The sequence below is a fragment of the Anabrus simplex genome, chromosome 3 (genome assembly GCF_040414725.1).
Source record: "Anabrus simplex isolate iqAnaSimp1 chromosome 3, ASM4041472v1, whole genome shotgun sequence".
NCBI classification, from domain to species: Eukaryota; Metazoa; Arthropoda; class Insecta; order Orthoptera; family Tettigoniidae; genus Anabrus; species Anabrus simplex.
The window spans coordinates 171,805,236-171,827,028 of NC_090267.1; the positions used below are offsets into that span (position 1 = coordinate 171,805,236).

Below are 21,793 nucleotides of genomic sequence, written 5' to 3' on the forward strand. Positions count from 1 at the left end.
AACAACGGTATGACCCCTTGCCTGACTAGCTTCACAAGGGACAACAGTTCTACTCTGGTGTGATTGCTGTCATGAGGAATATTCCTAGCAGATAACCACGATATAATATCAACTTTTCGATTGTTTGTTGTAGGGATTCGTTCTAGCTGTACCGAATGGTAGCTGGAATTGCCCATTACAACAGTGGCGACTCCTGACTTCTGGTTTAGGGGATGTAACCGAAAAAAATTGCAAACATCAATGCAAACAGACCGTCATTCCAAACACATTTTTCAAGAGAAAAGAACAAACAAGGCCAACAGAAAAGTTTATTTAAGATCTCACATCCACTAATCCAATGGTCTGTTTCATAAATATTTCTGTTGAAGTGACGAACACACGACCTAAGTTGTGTAGTTACATTCAGAGTTGGACGCAGTTGTCCTTCATTTATAATCGGCTTTTCTCCGTAAAAGAAAGTATACTGCATGGTTCTCTTAATAATTATTTGAATACACAATGGCTAGAATTCAATTCGGAATCTGCGGTAGAAACACATGGCCCTGGCACTCCTACATCCATGCCTGCTGAACTACTCTCTGATGGGTGTGATGTCATTTCAAAATCGCATCATTCCCATATTTTCTTTGTTTGATATTTACACTACAAGCACACGAAACTGAATCATTTATATTACTACAACACACATTTTTTGTCATATATCATCATTTATAGCACAAGAAAAGAACCACTCACAAGCAAGAACTCCAGTATTTCACAAAATAGCAAATAAATCCCGGCCACGCCAGATAACTTACAGGATTCCACCTTGCACCGCCTTCTTGACGGATGTGGCTGTTCGTTCCGCATTCCAACCCCACGAAAGAGATTAACAAAGAACAAGTGTCCATTACTCATGCTGCCATCTCTGGAGTAGTTTGGCAGTTAGTAGCAGCCACTAGCCAGTGATGCTCATTTCATCCATCTCTGAGTATCAATAACTGTGTGTTTGAATATTATATAAATAACTTCCATTAAAATATGAACAATTAATATTTATTTTTTGTTGAAAATACACAGGATGTAACACATCAATCGCATGTATGGGAAATTCGCCACTGCATTACAATCACTGCGTCTTTGATGTTTCTTTTGTCAAGAGCGTCCAAAAACTTCACAAACCACTCTTTAAAAACCATAACGTTCATATCAGTGTGGTAGTCATCATTGGTCGATTTCACCTTTGGCCTGAAACCCAATTTACATTCCTGTAGAAGATCAGTGTGACTGGAACCTACGTTAAGGGTTATAAATTTCATGTTGTTGGTCCGTATTGAACTGAGAATAACATATGAGTAACAACACAGTAAGGTTTCCACCTATTCAATACAAAATATATTCACAATATTTTAAAATTACATGGTTCTAGTTTCGACGCATCTATGGGTCATCATCAGCCACATGAAAGCAAAGATCAATCTTGACGAAATCTTAAGAACATGTTAATTTTAACAGTAAGATTAACATGTTCTGGACTGTCATGCATCAGCTAAACAGTGTACCAACCCTAGCCGAGTAAAGGTAAATTAGAACCTCAAGCAAAGTCGATGAGACTAGTTGGATATAGTCCAAATGGATATATATGGGTTTTGGAACGTGGAGAAGAAATTAAAAGTCGACAAGCTGGCGGCGGCTGAATTATGCTCTAGGGAATATTCACGTGGGGATCCACGGGTCCAGTTGAGCTTGTGCAAGGAACCATGACAGCCGAGAAGTATCATACACAGGTTGCAGACCACGTACACCCCTTCATGACGATCATGTTTCTCAATGACAGTGGCATTTTTCAACAAGATAATGCGCCCATGTCAAAAGGCCAAGAGTGTGATGGAGAGGTTCGAGGAACATAGTGGCAAGTTGTAATTGATGTGATGGCCCCCCAATTTGCCAGATCTTAACACGATCGAACACATTTGGGATGCGATTGAATGTGGCGTCAGAGTTCATCGCCCCCCTCCCCGGAATTTACGGGAATGAGGTGACTTGTGTATGCAAATGTGGTGCCAACTCCCTCCAGCGACCTACCAAGGCCTCATTGCTTCCATTCCAAGATGCATCGCCGCTGTTATCCGTGGCAAAGGTGGACATACCAGCTATACCAGCTATTATTCTGGCTGGTCAGTGTATATCCCGTGCTTAACATTACGGCTTACAGTACTAGGTTGAGCTTACTACTAGCTTAAAGTTACAAGTGATAATAAATTAAAGTTAAAACCTAACTACCCAACTTCACCACTACAACAAGCAATTCCATGGAAAGAAAATATGAAAAGAAATAGTACTAGTTTAACATTATAAATCCAGCATCATCATATACAATTTCACACACAACCTACGCACTTCCAGTGCTTAACACTATGGCTTACAATACTATAGGTTGCTAGCTTAATATTACAAGTAATAATAAAGTAAACTTAAAACATAACTACCCAACAACACCAATTACAACAACCAGAGTACAACAAGCAAATTCAATGGAAAGAAAATATTACAAGAAATACTACTAGTTTAATATTCTAAATCCAGCATCATCATATACAATTTCATACACAACTTAAGTATTTCCAGTGGTTAACACTATGGCTTACAACACTATAGGTACAGCAACTGTACTTCTTTTCAATGTAAATGGTGTATTATGTGGCATTGTATTTGTTGATATAGATGTTGATTCCCATAGGGAACCTGAAATATTTGTCTCAAATGAGAAATTACCCAACAACAACAACAACAAGCAAATCCATGGAAAGAAAATATTACAAGAACTATTACTAGTTTAACATTCTAAATCCAGTATCATCATATAAAAATTCACACACAACTTAAGTGTTTCCAGGTCTTAACACTACAGCTTACAATAATATAAGTTGAGCTTACTAGCTTAACATTTCAAGTGATAATAAAGTAAAGTTCAAAACATAGGTAATTAATTACCCAACAACAACTACAACAACATGAGTATAACAAACAATTCCCTTGAAAAAATGAAATGGCGAATGGTTTTTAGTGCCGGGAGTGTCCGAGGACAAGTTTGGCTCGCCAGATGCAGGTCTTTTGATTTGACTCCTGTAGGCGACCTGCGCATCGTGATGAGGGTGAAATGATGATGAAGACGACACTTACACCCAGCCCCCACCCCCATGCCAGCAAAATTAACCAATTAATGTTAAAATTCCCAACCCTGCTGGGAATCGAACCCGGGACCCATGTGACCAAAGGCCAGCACGCTAACCATTTAGCCATGGAGCCGGACATTTCCCTTGAAAGAGAGTACTGCAAGAAATACTACTAGTTTAACATTCTAAATCAAGCAGAAAATCACAAATTCAGTGTCCATAATTTACAACTTTTACTTTTCACTTTACATTAGCACTAGTGATTTTCTTAAATGGCTTAATACTGGAAGGGAATGTATCAAAAACTGCTGCAGGCAATTTATTCCAATCCCTTATGGTCCTGTTTACGAAGGAGAACTTGCTCACATCCGTATGCTGGTTTCTGGCCTTAATTTTATGCTTGTGATCATTTCTCGATAAGTACAAGGGAGGTTCCAACCTATTCCTAATACTACTCTAGGCAGTCCTTTCCTTATAGCTCTTAAAAAGACCACATGGGCGAGCTCTAGAGTCAGATTCTACCCCTTAGTCCTGTTTCCTGTTACGGGGTCAGGGATGAGGTGAGATGAAATTTTATGGCATGTCTTTTTATGGCCAGATGCCCTTCCTGATGCCAACTCAAATGAATTAGAGATCATTAATTGAAAAGATACTAAAGAAATTCAACATGGAAGATTGCATAGGTTCATCCACACCTATGGAGAAAAAAGTAGAATGTACAAATGAATCTGATCCAATTATAGCAGTACCATACAGAGAACTTGTAGGAAGTATGATTTATCTACCTCAAATACCAACACCAGATATGCTGGGCTGAGTGGCTCAGACGGTTGAGGCACTGGCCTTCTGACCCCAACTTGGCAGGTTCGATCCTGGCTCAGTCCGGTGGTATTTGAAGGAGCTCAAATATGTCAGCCTCGTGTCGGTAGATTTACTGGCAAGTAAAAGAACTCCTGCGAGACAAAATTCTGGCACCTCGGCGTCTCCGAAAACCGAAAAGGTAGTTAGTGGGACGTAAAGCAAATAACATTATTATTATTAACACCAGATATTGCCTATCCTTTTTAAGTCAATTTTTGGACCATCCAATGTCTATATATTGGACAGCTGTTAAGAAGGTGCTGCATTTCTTGGGAGCAACAATGGACAAGAAGCTTGTTTTTGGGAAGGATGGTCTGAAGAATTTAAAAAAATGACTACTAATACTGATGCATACTGGGGATTGGACAAGACAGATCAAAAGAGTGTAAGTGGAACGGTGGCTTTCCACTGTGGCAACCCTAGTTCGGCAGAGGCTGAGTACATGTCATGTGGCCAGGCAGTATCGGATCCAGTGTTCTTAAAAGGACTACTTTCTGAATTTGTGAGTGAAGTGCCTGTGCAGTGTTTCATGTTTGTTGATAAAACTGCCTGCTCGATCTGCATCCAATGGCTGCTTATTCTGCCTGCTCATTACAACATTTTAGCATGGCACTAAATGAAACAGTGCATTTACAAATACCCGCGGTAGGTGGCAGCACCAAACAGCCCCAGTCAGTCGGAATGAAATAGCAGAAATTAGGCTAGAACTGTACTTCTTTTCAGTGTAAATGGTGTATTATATGACATTGTATTTGTTGATATAGATGTTGATTCCCATAGGTAACCTGAAATATTTGTCTTGAATGAGTAAATTTATAATACCAGTATAAACGGTCCGTTATTGGACATTATAAATTTTCCAGGTAACTCATTTCTGGTTGCCAGCATTTCACCCCAGTGTGCTAAGTTGGGCTCATCAGTTGGTAAATAGCACACCTACCAAGACGCATGGGTAGTCCATACCATGGATGTAACTGCATAGGCTACTTGGAGCCACCGGCAGTGCTAATGCACTATGAGAGACTTTGTCTCATTACGAAAAATTGATGCCTGGCCTCCAGGCCCTAAGTTAAAAATACAGTAATAAATTTATTTCTTTATCTACCCAGCTTATACTAAAACTTGTAACCTCAATGTGATGAATGATGATCCAGCATTCACTGTACCTGATGCCAACGACATGGAAAGCTTTGCGCCACTAGTTTTAGTGTTAGTTGCATAGATAAATAAATATTAATGTTAACCATGACACAGTATTTGTTATTTTTAACTTAGAGCTAAAGCAAAACAAAAGAACATAAAAAATGCAAGATAATACAAGAAGGTTACAAACAGGAAACTCTATGAAAGACACACACAATGTTCATTGTCACTCCATTCCATAAGAGATCATTACAAAGTCTTTTGAAGGACATTGAAGTTCACAGCAGAATTTGATATTTTCCTATTGAAAGAATGCAGAGGTAAAGAAAGCTCTAGAACATATATGATGGTGAGTTGTAATTTGAAACATGTTGATATGAAAACTAGGTGAATATCCTTGTTTCAGATCATTGCCAGACCTTGTGCTACAGCTGCTAGTGACAGAGATATTGTAAGGTCTATTGTTTTGGATCCTGCTCCACAAGGACTAGAAGCCTCCTATTCTGTTCTGTTCACTCCTGAGGCAATTCAGTTTGTTGCTGAACTTGCAGCAACATTTAGTTTGCAAATAGACCAGGTAAGCTGAATAATGGTCAGTTACTTATAGATGCAGTAATGAAATGACTTTCCCCAAGTAGGATTGCATTAGCAGTAAGAGAGACTGGGTATGAAGTCATAATCTTAATCTTAGGGACTTCTTAGCCTTTCATTTCTCAATGAGGTAACTGCAAATCAAATCCCATTCATCGCATGTAGGTTTTATATGTATGTATCTGTCATGTATGTATCTATCATTCCTTACCCTCTTTCGGGCCAGGTGTTTGGCATTTGTTGGGGAGGAGTGATGGTTCAGGAGACAGAAAGGGGGATATGATTGGTTGAGAAGGGAAGGTGTTGGATCTCTTGGCTAAGCTATTTAGATACATAGATTGTTACAAACAGTTCATTACATGGTTAGAATTACATTGGAAATCTTTTACAAGTTTAATTGAAACACAAACCAGACAAAGAAATTAGTACAGTATAGCTGAAGACTTGTTGTGATGTAAATGTACAATGTTACCTTTTACATTTTTGTACAAGGGTTTAAATAAAAAGAGACATTAACATATATCTATTTAGGCAATAGTATTGACATCGAAAAATAAAGGTGAATGATATATTCTTGATTTAGAGAACAAAAATGTCGAAACCAGGATGGATAACATGAACATACCATATTTTACCTCTTGCCCCTGCCTCAATTTAGACAGTTGATTTAACACTGAAAGATAAATATAACTTTTATATTGATTTATAGTACTAAAAGTGTTGACTGGATTGGCCGAGGAGACTACTGATTTTGTGTCTGATCATGGAATGGTGAGCATAAGCGAGTTGAGGGCGGTGCAGGTTTGGGACGAGGAATGTCAGGTGTGGGTTGCGAATAGTCCGTGGAATGTTTGGCGGTGGAGGCAGTGGATAGTCATGAATTTGTGGAGATAAGATTGGGAGAGCTTTTGGAGGTACACAAAGTGAGGTGGGAGTTTGGGCTGTGAAGGGACATGTAGGGCGGTGGGGATATTAGTCTTGGAGGCGGATGTGATGGGTGAGAGTGGGCTATAAATGTGTTGAGGGTGTCAACAGACGGTTGATCAGATATGGATAGAGGAGGGTTCTCTAGGGTTTATTCTAGGTGGGTATGGTAGGAGGCCAGTTATTTTGGGTGAAGTTGGGGATGGAGTATGTGGTAGAAGCGATGGGCATGGGTTGTGGATTGGGATTTGAAGCAGGACAGGGAGTTTGTTGCTGCCTACACTGGAGAGCAGTAATACTTGAAGGAGTTGGACTAGGGAATTGCGAGTAATGATGGGATGAAGTGTTGTGTTGGAGAAAAGGTGTAACCAGGGATGAGAATGAGGGAAGAGTCAGTATAGTTGAGGAAGACATGGAGACTGTCCATTTTCTGCTGGTGTGTTGGGTTAAGTTTATGTTGGCAAGGAGCAAGGAGTGAGGGAAGGTGTCATGGAGATGGGAGAGGTTTACCTTGGGTAAGTGATAAGAGCAGTGATAAATGGTGGCTGCAATGGCTTCTGAAAATGGAGGAGGTACAGGGGTGTGTGGAGGCAGTCTGGAAGGGAGGATCTGGATGCTAATGCAGCGTCCTCACTGCCAATGTCGTGTGGATGGTCTGAGTAGTAGAGAGTAAATCCAGGTGTATGGGGGACTGGTAGAGTGCAGAACATGGTTTCATTCAGGAGGAAAACATGAGAGGGATGTTGGACTGCAAAGGACTTGGAGATGGAGATGCTTAGACTGGAAGCATTGGATGCTGAGTTAAACTATGGAGATGGGTTGGGGAGATCAGGAGCTGGTAGGGACATGAGCCATAATTAAGCAAATGCCTCAAGTGGGATGAAGTTGAAATGCATGTTTAGGCCAAAGTAAGTGGTCTGGAAGCGTATATTCAAAGTCTGGTTGGCGGCAGCTTGGAGTTGAGCACGGACAAGGAGGTAGTGAGTTTGGGGCAGTTCTAGGAGGGAGTTGGACGGACCCCTTATGCTGATGGGAGTATGTTGGATGGGGGTCACCACAGATGTTACATTTGGGGGGGAGCTGAACATTAGGACTCTTGGAGGAGGGTTGGGGATTTGAACATTGCCTGCACTCTGGATGTTCTGAAGTGCAGTGTGTGGTGGAGTGCTAGTTGTAGTTCACAACATACAGGCTGAGGGGCAGGGGTGCATTGGGTTCCAGCCTGTGATGGTGACAAAAGATGGAGACCCCATTGGCGGAGGATATGACCTACATCCTTTACAGTGGGCAGGGTTATGCAGGCCATGAAAGTGAGCCCAGAAGAGTTTCTGATCACGAAGACCTTCCTAATAAAAAATCTTCCACTTCATCTCGGTCCACCCCATATACCATGAAACTATGATGTGGGGTTTGGGTGGCGGTTTTGTAATGGAGGAGGAAAGGGGTTTGGGGGGAGATAACAATCCCAACTGTGTGACTCCTATGGTATGTTTGAGCGTCTTCTCTATTGACTTTTATAATTACACCATTAAGTGAAGGATGAATGTGAGGAGTGTGATTAGCCTAGTTGCTAGCTTCCTGTCCATAAGGTTGAGATTCAAATACAACACAATCCTGGGTTAACCATATAGTAAAAACACATGGAGAAAAAATAGAAAGACACTTGGATGTCTGGAGTATGAACCCCTTAAGAGTCTACTGGACGAGCTCTTTTACCAGAGGTTTACTGAACTTGGTCTGCATATCACTAGAACACTGCACTACAAGTCTTTTTAAAGAGTCCCAGGGTGAAACACCACAGACAGCCACTAAGTCCACCTATTGAACCATGCATTAAAAGCACTGGGCACAGTGGCCAATTATGGTGTTGAGGTTGCTGGAGACCATTTCAAATGCTGAAACACAAAACATGGACTTTTCACCGTATAGTAGATCAAGTAGCCGCCAGTATTCACTGTTGGACGAAGGATCCAAAGTCATATCAATAAATAATAATGTTATTGGTTTTACATCCCACCAACTACTTTTACATTTTTCTGAGATGCCAAGCTGCTGGAATTTTGTCCTTCATGAGTTTTCTTACATGCTGGTAATCTACTGACATAAGACTGACATATCTGAGCTGGTATCGGACCCACCAACTTTGCTCAGAAAGCCAGTGCTCTACCGTCTGAACTACTCAGCACAGTGCAAATCCTTATGGTTTAATTTCATAGTAAAACTGTACACAGAATGGCTTACGGTAACAAATTTTAAGTCTCGTTAAAATGAAAAAGAAAGTAAAACTCTTACATGTATGTTGACTAGTTAGTGAGCTCAGTCTCAAGGCTGTGCACTAAAATTTATTGTCTGAATTAAATTTATTTTAGTATAGACTACATATAATAATATATTAAACTTTTTTACTTTCCAAACAGCTTTACTGGCAGCGTCTGAACAGGAAATGTGCTAATCTACGGGCCTTTCAAAAACCTCAGTTCCTGGATTCTCCTGAAAGAAGAGATCCGAATTGGAAAATATCACCAGTGCCAGCTAGGTTGCAAAATCGCCACTTGGATCTTGGAGATGTCAGTCCAGCCAACACATCACATTTTGTTAACTCTCTTCAAGCAGATGTACAAGGAGTCCAAGTAAGATTTATTTATATGCTGTAATTAATTAATTCATATCACAATATGCATAGAATTAAATCTATGTAATGTTTTGACATTTTGACCTATATTCTGTTCTCTCTTCAATGTTAAGTACGTAGGTTATGTTTTCCCACTCCTTCATATATTGTAGTGCAACTGATGAACCACTCGTTCTCTGTGATGAAGGTAGTGGAGTCACATCCTAGCACAGATGCACAGTGTTCCTTTTTATTGATATGGTAGAAGAAAGTAATAATAGGAAATTATCAGCTGATACTAGTGTATTTTTCCTGATTCAGTAACACTCCTTTTATACCAAGGATAATTGTTGTTATGACTGATTGTGTATTACTGTCATCACTACAGAATGTAGATCAATGTTCAAAAAATCTTTATTGCTGTTGTATCATAGCATGTAAGCTATATTAGATGATTGTGAAATTCACAGCCACTCTTCCTATGCAATTTTGAATTATGTCTTTAGTATGCAGATTCGGAATTATTTGATAGGATAGTCAGCTATGTGGGAAACGACATGGAAAGAAACGTGATTGTAGCGGGAGATCTGAATTTGCCAGATGTCAATTGGGAAGGAAATACGAACGACAGGAAGCATGACCAACAAATGGCAAATAAGTTAATATGGGAAGGACAGCTGATTCAGAAAGTGATGGAACCAACCAGAGGGAAAAATATTTTGGATGTGGTGCTGATAAAACCAGATGAGCTCTATAGGGAAACTGAAGTAATAGATGGTATTAGTGATCATGAAGCTGTTTTTGTGGTAGTTAAAAATAAATGTGATAGAAAGGAAGGTCTTAAAAGTAGGACTGTTAGGCAATACCATATGGCTGATAAAGCAGGCATGAGGCAGTTTCTAAAAAGTAACTATGATCGGTGGAAAACGGTAAATAAAAATGTAAACAGACTCTGGGATGGGTTTAAAGAAATTGTTGAGGAATGTGAAAACAGGAATGGTAAAGACCCACCTTATTATAATAGAGAAATAAAGAGACTAAGAAGGAGGTGCAGACTGGAAAGAAATAGAGTTAGAAATGGCTGTGGAAGTAAGGAGAAATTGAAGGAACTTACTAGAAAATTGAATCTAGCAAAGAAGGCAGCTAAGGATAACATGATGGCAAGCATAATTGGCAGTCATACAAATTTTAGTGAAAAATGGAAGGGTATGTATAGGTATTTTAAGGCAGAAACAGGTTCCAAGAAGGACATTCCAGGAATAATTAATGAACAAGGGGAGTGTGTATGTGAGGATCTTCAAAAGGCAGAAGTATTCAGTCAGCAGTATGTAAAGATTGTTGGTTACAAGGATAATGTCGAGATAGAGGAAGAGACTAAGGCCAAAGAAGTAATAAAATTTACTTATGATAACAATGACATTTACAATAAGATACAAAAGTTGAAAACTAGAAAAGCGGCTGGAATTGATCAGATTTCTGGGGATATACCAAAGACAATGGGTTGGGATATAGCACCATATCTGAAGTACTTATTTGATTATTGTTTGGCCGAAGGAGCTATACCAGATGAATGGAGAGTTGCTATAGTAGCCCCTGTGTATAAAGGAAAGGGTGATAGACATAAAGCTGAAAATTACAGGCCAGTAAGTTTGACATGCATTGTATGTAAGCTTTGGGAAGGCATTCTTTCTGATTATATTAGACATGTTTGTGAAATTAATAACTGGTTCGATAGAAGGCAATTCGGTTTTAGGAAAGGTTGTTCCACTGAAGCTCAACTTGTAGGATTCCAGCAAGATATAGCAGATATCTTGGATTCTGGAGGTCAAATGGACTGTATCGCGATTGACATGTCTAAAGCATTTGATAGGGTGGATCATGCGAGACTACTGGCAAAAATGAGTGCAATTGGACTAGACAAAAGAGTGACTGAATGGGTTGCTATATTTCTAGAAAATAGATCTCAGAGAGTTAGAGTAGGTGAAGCTTTGTCTGACCCTGTAATAGTTGAGAGGGGAGATCCTCAGGGCAGTGTTATCAGACCTTTATGTTTTCTTATATATATAAATGATATGAGTAAAGGAGTGGAATCGGAGGTAAGGCTTTTTGCGGATGATGTTATTCTCTATAGAGTGATAAATAAGTTACAAGATTGTGAACAACTGCAACGTGACCTCGAAAATATTGTGAGATGGACAGCAGGCAATGGTATGTTGATAAACGGGGCTAAAAGTCAGGTTGTGAGTTTCACAAATAGGAAAAGTCCTCTGTTTTAATTACTGCGTTGATGGGGTGAAAGTTCCTTTTGGGGATCTTTGTAAGTATCTAGGTGTTAATATAAGGAAAGATCTCACTGGGGTAATCACATAAAGGGGATTGTAAATAAAGGGTACCGATCTCTGCACATGGTTATGAGGGTGTTTAGGGGTTGTAGTAAGGATGTAAAGGAGAGTGCATATAAGTCCCTGGTAAGACCCCAACTAGAGTATGGTTCCAGTGTATGGGACCCTCACCAGGATTACCTGATTCAAGAACTGGAAAAAAATCCAAAGAAAAGCAGCTCGATTTGTTCTGGGTGACTTCCGACAAAAGAGTAGCGTTAGAAAAATGTTGCAATGTTTGGGTTGGGAAGAATTGAGAGAAAGAAGAAGAGCTGCTCAACTAAGTGGTATGTTACAAGATATTAGAATCATTCCGTATTGACGGTTTTCACTTTACAATGGCGAAAAATGAGGGTATCCTCCTATTCAATACATCATATATTCCGTCATTAGACGGAGCAAACAAATTCAGACATGTTTCGGCTCGCTTGAGCCATCTTCAGTGGAAAAAAAAAATAAAAATTAGGGGGTTGGAATAATTTACATAATATAAGTTGAAAAAATGCTAAAAAACATAATGAAAGAGTAAACAAAAAACAAAAGAGAGCTTAGACGGAAAACAAAATTAGCACAAATATACACTATTTACATCAATATGCAGAGCAAAAAACTTACTGCGACAAAATTCAGTGAAGCAGGTGTTAATTTGAAATAGTAATTGATACTAAAAACTGCATTAACCTAAGAAACAAGGGAATGAGAAAACAAATGATGCAGATGGAAACAAATGATAGTAGCGCATGGTGAGGTTGTGGACCTCATAGTTTACAAATTATTGGTTTAAAAATGACAAAACAGTTTGAATTTGCTGTCAAAATCATCCTGGTGGAAACCCATCACATCAAATTGGTCAGGAGGAGAGCAGGAGCAAACATTTTTGAGAGAAACCAAGCCTGAATTAACCTGCAGGCGAAAAGCCTGTGACAAGGAGAAAAAACACCATGAAATTTAAGACTTTAGAAATAGCAACATTCTCAATATCTTCTCAATCTAGCGGTCCCCTTTCTTCATTATTGTTTCATAATGTTGGCTGGTGTTTTGCCTTATGATAGAGGGGTCGGAAGGGCCGCATATAAAAGTATGAGAAGCTGTGTTAGGTAGAAGACAGATGCATAGTAAATTGTAGTAATCTAGTGGAAACCGTCAATGAAGTTCTAATCTGTAATGGAAAAAAAATGAGGTTGTATGAGAAACATGGGATTGATAAGTAAAAAGTGTGGAATGGTTGTGAAGAAAGCTTAAACAACAATTTCTTCACTTTCAATAATGTCATTTACCAACAGATAGGTCTTCCCATGGGGTCACCAGCTTCAGGAATCCTTGCAGACATCTACATTGATCATTTAGAACATTCTCACATCATTGGCAAGATCAGTGGCATTCAACACTGGACACGCTTTGTAGATGACACCTTTGTTATTTTGGACTCCCACGTTACTAACAGCAACACAGTACTTGGATTTCTCAACTCTATTGACCCACATATAAAATTCACCATAGAGTCAGAAAACAATAAAGCTCTTAATTACCTGGACTTAACCATTATGCGCAACAGCAACAACACTTTATCCTTCAATATATACAGGAAACCCACCCACACCATCAATACCATCCATCAGACCTCTGTGCACCCAGACATACATAAAAAAGCAGCTTACAATAGCATGGTCCTCAGAGCATTAACTATCCCTTTATCTCGCAAGAATTACAAAAAAGAAATTAATACCATCTACAACATTGCAGAACACAATGGTTTCAATAGAACCTTCATCAACAGAATCATCAATAGATACAAAAGCAGACCCAAGACTACCCTAGTAAAAGATTCCGCTCCAAAAGAAAAATTTTCCACATTCACTTTCAATAATAGTAGCATTTACCAAATTTCTAATATTTTCAAGAAGCACAGCATCAAAATAGCTTACAGAACCTCCCACACCAACTCCAAACTCATTTTCAATCCACACACTGTCAACAATAACAATAGCAACATCAACAACAAATATTTGAACTCCGGAGTTTACAAATTAAAGTGCCAATCCTGTAATTCCAGCTACATAGGTCAAACAGGCCGCAATTTCGTCATAAGATACGCCGAACATCGCAACGCTCTCAAATATAATCATTTTTCAGCTATGAGCGAACACCATAAAGCATCCAGCCACGAATACACTTCAATAGATAAAGACCTGAAGATTTTGCATTATGAGCAAAAAGGCACCTTGCTCAATATTCTCGAGAGCATCCACATCGACTTAGATCAGTTTATGAACCCCACTCACAATTTAAATGAAGTCAGCGAGAAAAAGAACATTCTACTTGAAACATTCATTCCATACATTTGTCAGAATTTCCATAACACAAACAAACCCCACCTCCATCTCCCCGACTCACCACCACTCCCCCCTCCCTCCTCACACCAACCCACCCCTCCGCTCCTTCCAACCTAGCAAACCCAGCCAAACCAACAATAGACTCGATCACGCGACCGAGACCATCACTTTGTGAAGGCCACACCATTCGAGCTTTAGAATTCAGCGAGTAAACTAACATCCTCTTGAAACATTCATTCCTTATATTTGCCAAACAAACCCACCTCCATCTCTCCAGCTCAACACCCCTCCCTTCCTCAAACCAGCCCTGCACCTCCCCTTCCCCCTCCGCTCCTTCCATCCTAGCAAACACAGCCAAACCAACAATAGACTCGATCACGCGAACGAGACCGTTACTTTGAGAAAGCCAGGCCACTAGAGAGGACAACCACCTACTGCACACCGTAAGTTTAAGCTTTCTTCACAACCATTCCACACTTTTTACTTATCAATCCCATGTTTCTCATACAACCTCATTTTTTTCCATTACAGATTAGAACTTCATTGACGGTTTCCACTAGATTACTACAATTTACTATGCATCTGTCTTCTACCTAACACAGCTTCTCATACTTTTATATGCGGCCCTTCCGACCCCTCTATCATAAGGCAAAACACCAGCCAACATTATGAAACAATAATGAAGAAAGGGGACCGCTAGATTGAGAAGATATTGAGAATGCTGCTATTTCTAAAGTCTTAAATTTCATGGTGTTTTTTCTCCTTGTCACAGGCTTTTCGCCTGCAGGTTAATTCAGGCTTGGTTTCTCTCAAAAATGTTTGCTCCTGCTCTCCTCCTGACCAATTTGATGTGATGGGTTTCCACCAGGATGATTTTGACAGCAAATTCAAACTGTTTTGTCATTTTTAAACCAATAATTTGTAAACTATGAGGTCCACAACCTCACCATGCGCTACTATCATTTGTTTCCATCTGCATCATTTGTTTTCTCATTCCCTTGTTTCTTAGGTTAACACAGTTTTTAGTATCAATTACTATTTCAAATTAACACCTGCTTCACTGAATTTTGTCGCAGTAAGTTTTTTGCTCTGCATATTGATGTAAATAGTGTATATATGTGCTAATTTTGTTTTCCGTCTAAGCTCTCTTTTGTTTTTTGTTTACTCTTTCATTATGTTTTTTAGCATTTTTTCAACTTATATTATGTAAATTATTCCAACCCCCTAATTTTTTTTTTTTTTTTTTCCACTGAAGATGGCTCAAGCGAGCCGAAACATGTCTGAATTTGTTTGCTCCGTCTAATGACGGAATATATGATGTATTGAATAGGAGGATACCCTCATTTTTCGCCATTGTAAAGTAAGTGGTATGTTCCGAGCTGTCAGCGGAGAGATGGCGTGGAATGACATTAGTAGACGAATAGGTTTGAATGGCGTCTATAAAAGTAGAAAAGATCACAATATGAAGATAAAGTTGGAATTCAAGAGGACAAACTGGGGTAAATATTCATTTATAGGAAGGGGAGTTAGGGATTGGAATAACTTACCAAGGGAGATGTTAAATAAATTTCCAATTTCTTTGAAATCATTTCGGAAAAGGCTAGGAAAGCAACAGATAGGGAATCTGCCACCTGGGCGACTGCCCTAAATGCAGATCAGTATTGATTGATTTTGATTGATGATTTCTTAAATCATTAACAAAAATTACAATTTTTAACCTAAACAGTTATTATATTACCAGAAGTTTATACATTAGGGAAAATGGAAATTGTAATACCATACACTGTGCCCCAAGTGTGCATGATGGATGGGTGTGAGGCAGTGATGCTATGATAACATATTTAGTTGCCTGGGTACAGGTCAGTACAGGGTATGCTCACCTCGAGCTCAAATACATTGCTGAATCCTGCATGGTATGGAGTCAATAAAGTTCTGGATCATGTCTTGTGGAGTTGCGGCTCACATTTACTGTGCCATAATGATCAGTTTGCTGTTCAGGGTGGCAGAGGGAATTGAGCAAGCGTCTTCCTATTATGTCACACACATGTTCAATAGAGCTTAGGTCCGGGGACTTCATGGATCACTGTAAAAGCATAATGTCTTGGAAAGCATCCATATGGTATACTCTATGAGGGGGTCAGCATTGGCCTTCAGAAACATCTAAATTGCAATGGTCATCATCAGAGAGACAACTACTGGACAGACAACCCTGCCCACATACTGTCGAGCATCAGCAATCACTAATGGCAATTTCACGTGAAAACCAATAACTCCCCAGACTCTAATGACTAGAGTTGACTCCGTGTGCCTCTGAGTAATAAGATCAGCGTGGCCCCTCTCTCCGGTACAATGTCAAATATGATTGTGACGATCATTGTGGCCAAGACTAAAACGTGATTCATCACTGGAGATAATACTTTGTCATTTGTCGATCCAGCGTGACTGTTCCCGACACCAGCTGCACACACTGATGTTGTGGGACCAGTGGAACACTTCCTGCAGGAACTGGGAATCGTAAGCCAGCTGTACCCAATGATTACCAATTTTTATCGCGTAATATGTGGTACTACAGTGTTAAAATTTCTGCTACTGTTGCTCAGAGATCTGTCTGGGACATCTGAATGATGCAGAAATCCTCCTGGAGTGTTATCTATTGGCAAGGCATGTTTCACAAGAGAACACTTCACATCGCTGCTGCTCACAGACTCTAGTTCAACTTAGCTCTATTGGGTTTTGCATATAGGAAGACTAGCTGATGGACCCGTGCTTCACTATGGAATTCTACACTGTATACAGAATTCTAGGTTAATAGTACACACTGTGGGTAAGATTGTATTAACCCTCCATCGGTCGCGCTCTAATTTCGACACGATAAGTCGCGCGCGGCATCTAGGAGGCGCCATGGTTTATTACTGAAATGAAACGGACCCCTCTGGCTGTTTCCCTGGGTAAATTTCCAATTTATGACAATAGAAAGGTTTTGCATCCACTAGAGCATACATTTTTATCCCGTATTTGGCTGGTTTTGATGCGATATACTTCTTAAACCGGCATCTTCCACGAAAGGCTTCAAGCTTTTCATCTATTGTTACGAATGCCCCAAGGGAATAGTTCTTACAGTTGTCAATAAATGATTGAAATACTTCCCGGATAGCTGCCAAGTTGTCCAAATTCTTATGCTTCTCCCTTGTAACCCTGTTACAACGAAGCAACGAAGCAAAAATTTAAAACGCCTCAAATTCATGACAAGATGGAATTTTTCCACTCAATTGCCGCCCGTGCCCCACATGTTCTCCAGCATTATTTTGTTAGCATGTAAAGTACAGGCAAATATAGAAGTCCTAAGAATGCCTTTATTTCAGTATCAGTCACTTTTGCATCTCTTTCCCTTTGAAAATGTCCTTTTACGTGTTCTATATATATTGATTTGTATATCGAACAACATTATGTAACATTTCGTCAGTTATAAACAATTTCCACCCTCACCATCTTTTACGTGACATGAGTTAGGTGAGCAAATTATGTGGGGGTGTTTTCTTCCTACGGTTTGATTCAGGGTGCTTACCCCATTTTGTGTTTCCATCCTTCCCTGCATAAAACAGGATGTCCCCAAGAAGAGATTCATCTTCCACTCCACTTTACTCAGTATCGGAGTTGTCTTCTGTGCGCTCAGCCGAAATATCTTCAGTGTCAGTATCACTGTCCTCTTCATTCTGTTGCTTTTCATCAAGATTATCATCAGTAAATAAATTGTGCATTAATTTTAAATCACTAGGATTGTTTACATTGAAGAACTGACGGTTACCGGCCATACTAAAAACACGGAAGGTTTAGGTCGCGTGGCGTCCGGTAGGCGCCAACGTTCAGAATCCCAATACTGATGTTAGCAACAATAACAATTTCTCAACTGTATTGTAAGACACTGGCAGCTATGAAGATACCGTGAGTGCAGGTTCACCAGACGCATGCACTGTGAAGTAGAGCGCAAAAAACTAGTGCTAGCACCTTCTGGATACGGCGTGACCGACGGAGGGTTAAATTGCATAACTCTTAACGTTACCCTAGAAGTGCATCAGGGAAGTCACTGTATGTCTTTTTTCATGTGAAGACTGGGTTAGGGAATTTTAATTGTAATGGCAGGCCCTCTTGCCTACTATCAGTCACAATCAAATTGGGCAGTTTTCATTGTAGTGGCAAACACTCGTTCTCCACCTGCCTTTTTACATCCTCAGAAAGACTGTCTTCATGGTTTTTCCAACTGTAATCAACATAGGAATGTCACGATTAAAAGCAATGTTATCATAAGAAATATTCGATGAAATGAAAAACTGCACATTTTCTCACTTTTAACAAACAGTACTACACAGCCAATCTAACAGTCTAAAGTTCCAGAGCTGGAATGACCAGGCCGCAAACAGCTGTGAACACTCCACTGCTATTATTCTGTTATGTGTGCACACTGCTCATTCCAATCAACGCCTCGGAGTAGGTATCGAATAGCTGGAATACTATGATGAACAAGTGTGTTTACGAACCAGAGGAATGGCTTACTAAAGAAGAAAGTTATCTAATTATGCAGCTACTTCCCGCCAATGTTCAGGCAGGCTGTTATACTCAGTACGCAGCAGTAGTCCCACCTATCAGACAGGAATGGCAGCAGAAGAGAGAAAGAACATCACAACAAACAATGGTCAGTGTAATGTTATTGTTGATCAATTTTATGAGCTTTCGGTATTGTAGGTCTTCACATTTAGTTTTATTCCGACTCTGTGATAATAGGGCATCTAATGTAAAGGGAGTTCTCCTTTCTCTCATGTCTCCCTCTTGTCTTATTCTTCAAGCAATTGTTCCTTTACAAATTTTTCTCATTTTTATAATCATCTTCGCAATTTTCCTTGTTGATATGAACCAATGACCATGCATTTTTACACCTGAAGACAATCATGACAAAAACCATCGCCAGTTAACATGATTGAAAAATATTTCCATGTTGGCGTTGATAAGGACTAAGCAACAAAAGTCTAAATTCATCTAAATTCATTAATTCCCTTATCATATCCCACTGTGTGTGGGAGCAGTAGAATAACAGCCATGGTATCCCCTGCCTATCGTAAGAGGTGACTAAAATGGGCCCCAAGCGGGCTCTGAACTTGGGAGCAAGGGTTGGCGACCACGGAACCCTTAGCTGAGTCCTGACATTTCTTCCACTTACTTGTGCCAGGCTCCTCACTTCATCTATCCTATCCTCTCTCAGCTCCCTTGGTCAACCCTTGTTCTTTTCTGACCCGACTCCATTACGTATGGAGGCCTAGGGAGTTTTTCATTTTCACAGCCTTCATGGCACTTGTCTTTCTTAAACCAATACCTTTATTTTTTGAAGTGTCAGAGTCCTCCCATTTTTATATAGAGGATGGTTGCCTAGTTTTTCTTCCTCTTAAAACAATAATCACCATCACCATCACCACCACCACCACCACCACCACCACCACTCTTATCATAGTCGGTACGGTAAAAAGTAAACTCGTGTCCTCATCCCGAGGTGGTGCAGCTCTTTTCAGGCACACCCCCACTGGAGGTGAGCTGCGTGTACCATTTGAACCACATACCAGCCCTCCTGCCATTCTTAAATTTCTGGCAGTACCGGGAATCGAACCCGGGCCCCCGAGGACGGCAGCTAATAACACTAACCGTTACGCTACGGAGGCAGTCGGTACGGTAAAACTGAATAAGACATAAATGATTGGAAATTATATCTATAACTTTTGTTATGTAGTACTTTTTGATAGGGCCAATGAAATGAAATGAAATGTCGTATGGCTTTTAGTGCCGGGATATCCCAGGACGGGTTCGGCTCGCCAGGTGCAGGTCTTTCTATTTGACGCCCGTAGGCGACCTGCGCGTCGTGATGAGGATGAAATGATGATGAAGACAACACATACACCCAGCCCCCGTGCCATTGGAATTAACCAATTAAGGTTAAAATCCCCGACCCGGCCGGGAATCGAACCCAGGACCCTCAGAACCGAAGGCCAGTATGCTGACCGTTCAGCCAACGAGTCAGACGATAGGTCCAATAACATAGGTATTTAAAAATTAAATTTTAGGTGCCTTCCCCTAAACTACCATATCATCCAGTGTGAGTAAAATTATTTATATCCTAGACTGTAGTTCCTTATTCCCCAACTTTACATACCGATTTTCATTAAATTCTCTTCAGCCGTTTTCTCATGATGTGCGTGCGTACAGACAGACAGACAGACAGACAGAAATTACGGACAATTAAAAAGTGCATTGCCTTGTTACTGTGGACACGGCTGATCCAGAAATCCCATTCTTTTTAAATTCTAAGCAATGTACAGACAAATCTCTTATTTTATATATATAGATGTTCGCCTGTGGCCAACCAGATGGGGAGGGCTGTTTGAAAAATCTGATTGGACTAAAGCTGGTATCATTCATGTACCTAGCTGGTACCGTTCCATATCCCCAACATCAACACGAATGACCCATTTCTTTGTGGTATTGCAATTTCCATTCTCCTTAGTGTATATTATTTATAATGAATTTAAATAGAGAGAGTCATCTGTCTGTAAATACACCTGAACACATGGATCCAGAATAATTTACATGCTATTTCAATAGTTTTAAGTTACAGAAAAAATATTTAAAATCTGTTCTTTAAGTTTAAAAAATATATGTAGGTGATGTAAAATGGTTAGAGAGTCCTTCATCAAGGTCAGGACAATATCGTGTGAAAAGTGCATTTAGAAATCCAGTTCTACCATGATGTGAGTCACAAACTTTGATATGCGACTTGTAGCTACAAAAAGCAGACAGCACCCCTTCCATTATTATAATGGGATGTTATAATGCTTGCTGAGGTATGGAAGACATGGCTTGTAGATTTGCTTTTTCTCTGCATCCACCTCTGTTGCTTGCTGTAGGTTGGTCTCAAACCGAACAGTTGGATCCAAGACATAGATCACACACTGCTTCTGGTTTATTGTCACAATGTCAGCTGTAATGTTGCAGCCACATGATGACACGCAGTGTACTTCCTCAAAGACTTTATTTTATAGATCGTAGCAAAGAGGCTAATGCTGCTCAAACATGATGATGCCTGCAATTCTTCTGCAGTTCACTCTTGGTGCAAAATTCTAGTACATGACCAAGACTTTCAATCTCATTACAGACTTCATAGCAGCTATGGTTTGTACTAAGGTTTCTACCTGGAACTGCTCATACAGCTGTTATATTGCAAGACATCTTTTAGACAGTTCAACCATTCTGAAGAGGAAAGATCTGTCTGTGTGCTCACCCAGTTATTAAGTTTTGGATGTTCAGCATATACCTCTACTCCTTTACCTCTTATAGTAGCTTGTTGGATGTCCAAGTTTCAGACTCTCGGTTTCTGAGAAGTTTCCATATTTGACGACCAGTTAGTTGTCCTTATCATTAAATGAAATATCCAATGCAACATGCCTCTCTGTTTCAAGAACTGGTATTTGATGGAGGTGTATGTCTTCAATCAGGGCTAATTTTCTACATGTGTTTTAGTGCTGGAGATAGGCTTCCTACCTTGCTTTCATTAGCCCAAGCCCACAACATTTCTGAGGTGCATATAGCATGCTATTGGGATTGTCATGGGGTAAACCAATTATTTATTTAACTGCTCCTTACAGTATTTTGTCAACATCATCCAAAAATGCTTTCCTGACTTTAGTCAAGGGGCACACTGTAGAGGATAAAGCAAACTAGGCCATAGGTGTTCACTGATTATTGATCGTTTCTGGT

The 21,793-nt window shown here is 39.9% G+C and overlaps 1 protein-coding gene across 5 annotated transcripts in view; it reads left to right on the forward strand.

The window, feature by feature from the left end:
* The window catches only part of LOC136866118 (malate synthase), a 70,257-nt gene that overhangs the window by 5,807 nt on the left and 42,657 nt on the right, over positions 1 to 21,793 (forward strand). For all 5 annotated transcript variants that reach the window (XM_067142799.2, XM_067142803.2, XM_067142801.2 and 2 more), the window contains 2 exons: positions 5,566 to 5,736; positions 9,092 to 9,304. In XM_067142799.2, the coding sequence (XP_066998900.2) occupies positions 5,566 to 5,736; positions 9,092 to 9,304 (384 nt within the window). The remainder of the gene's footprint in view (positions 1 to 5,565; positions 5,737 to 9,091; positions 9,305 to 21,793) is intronic.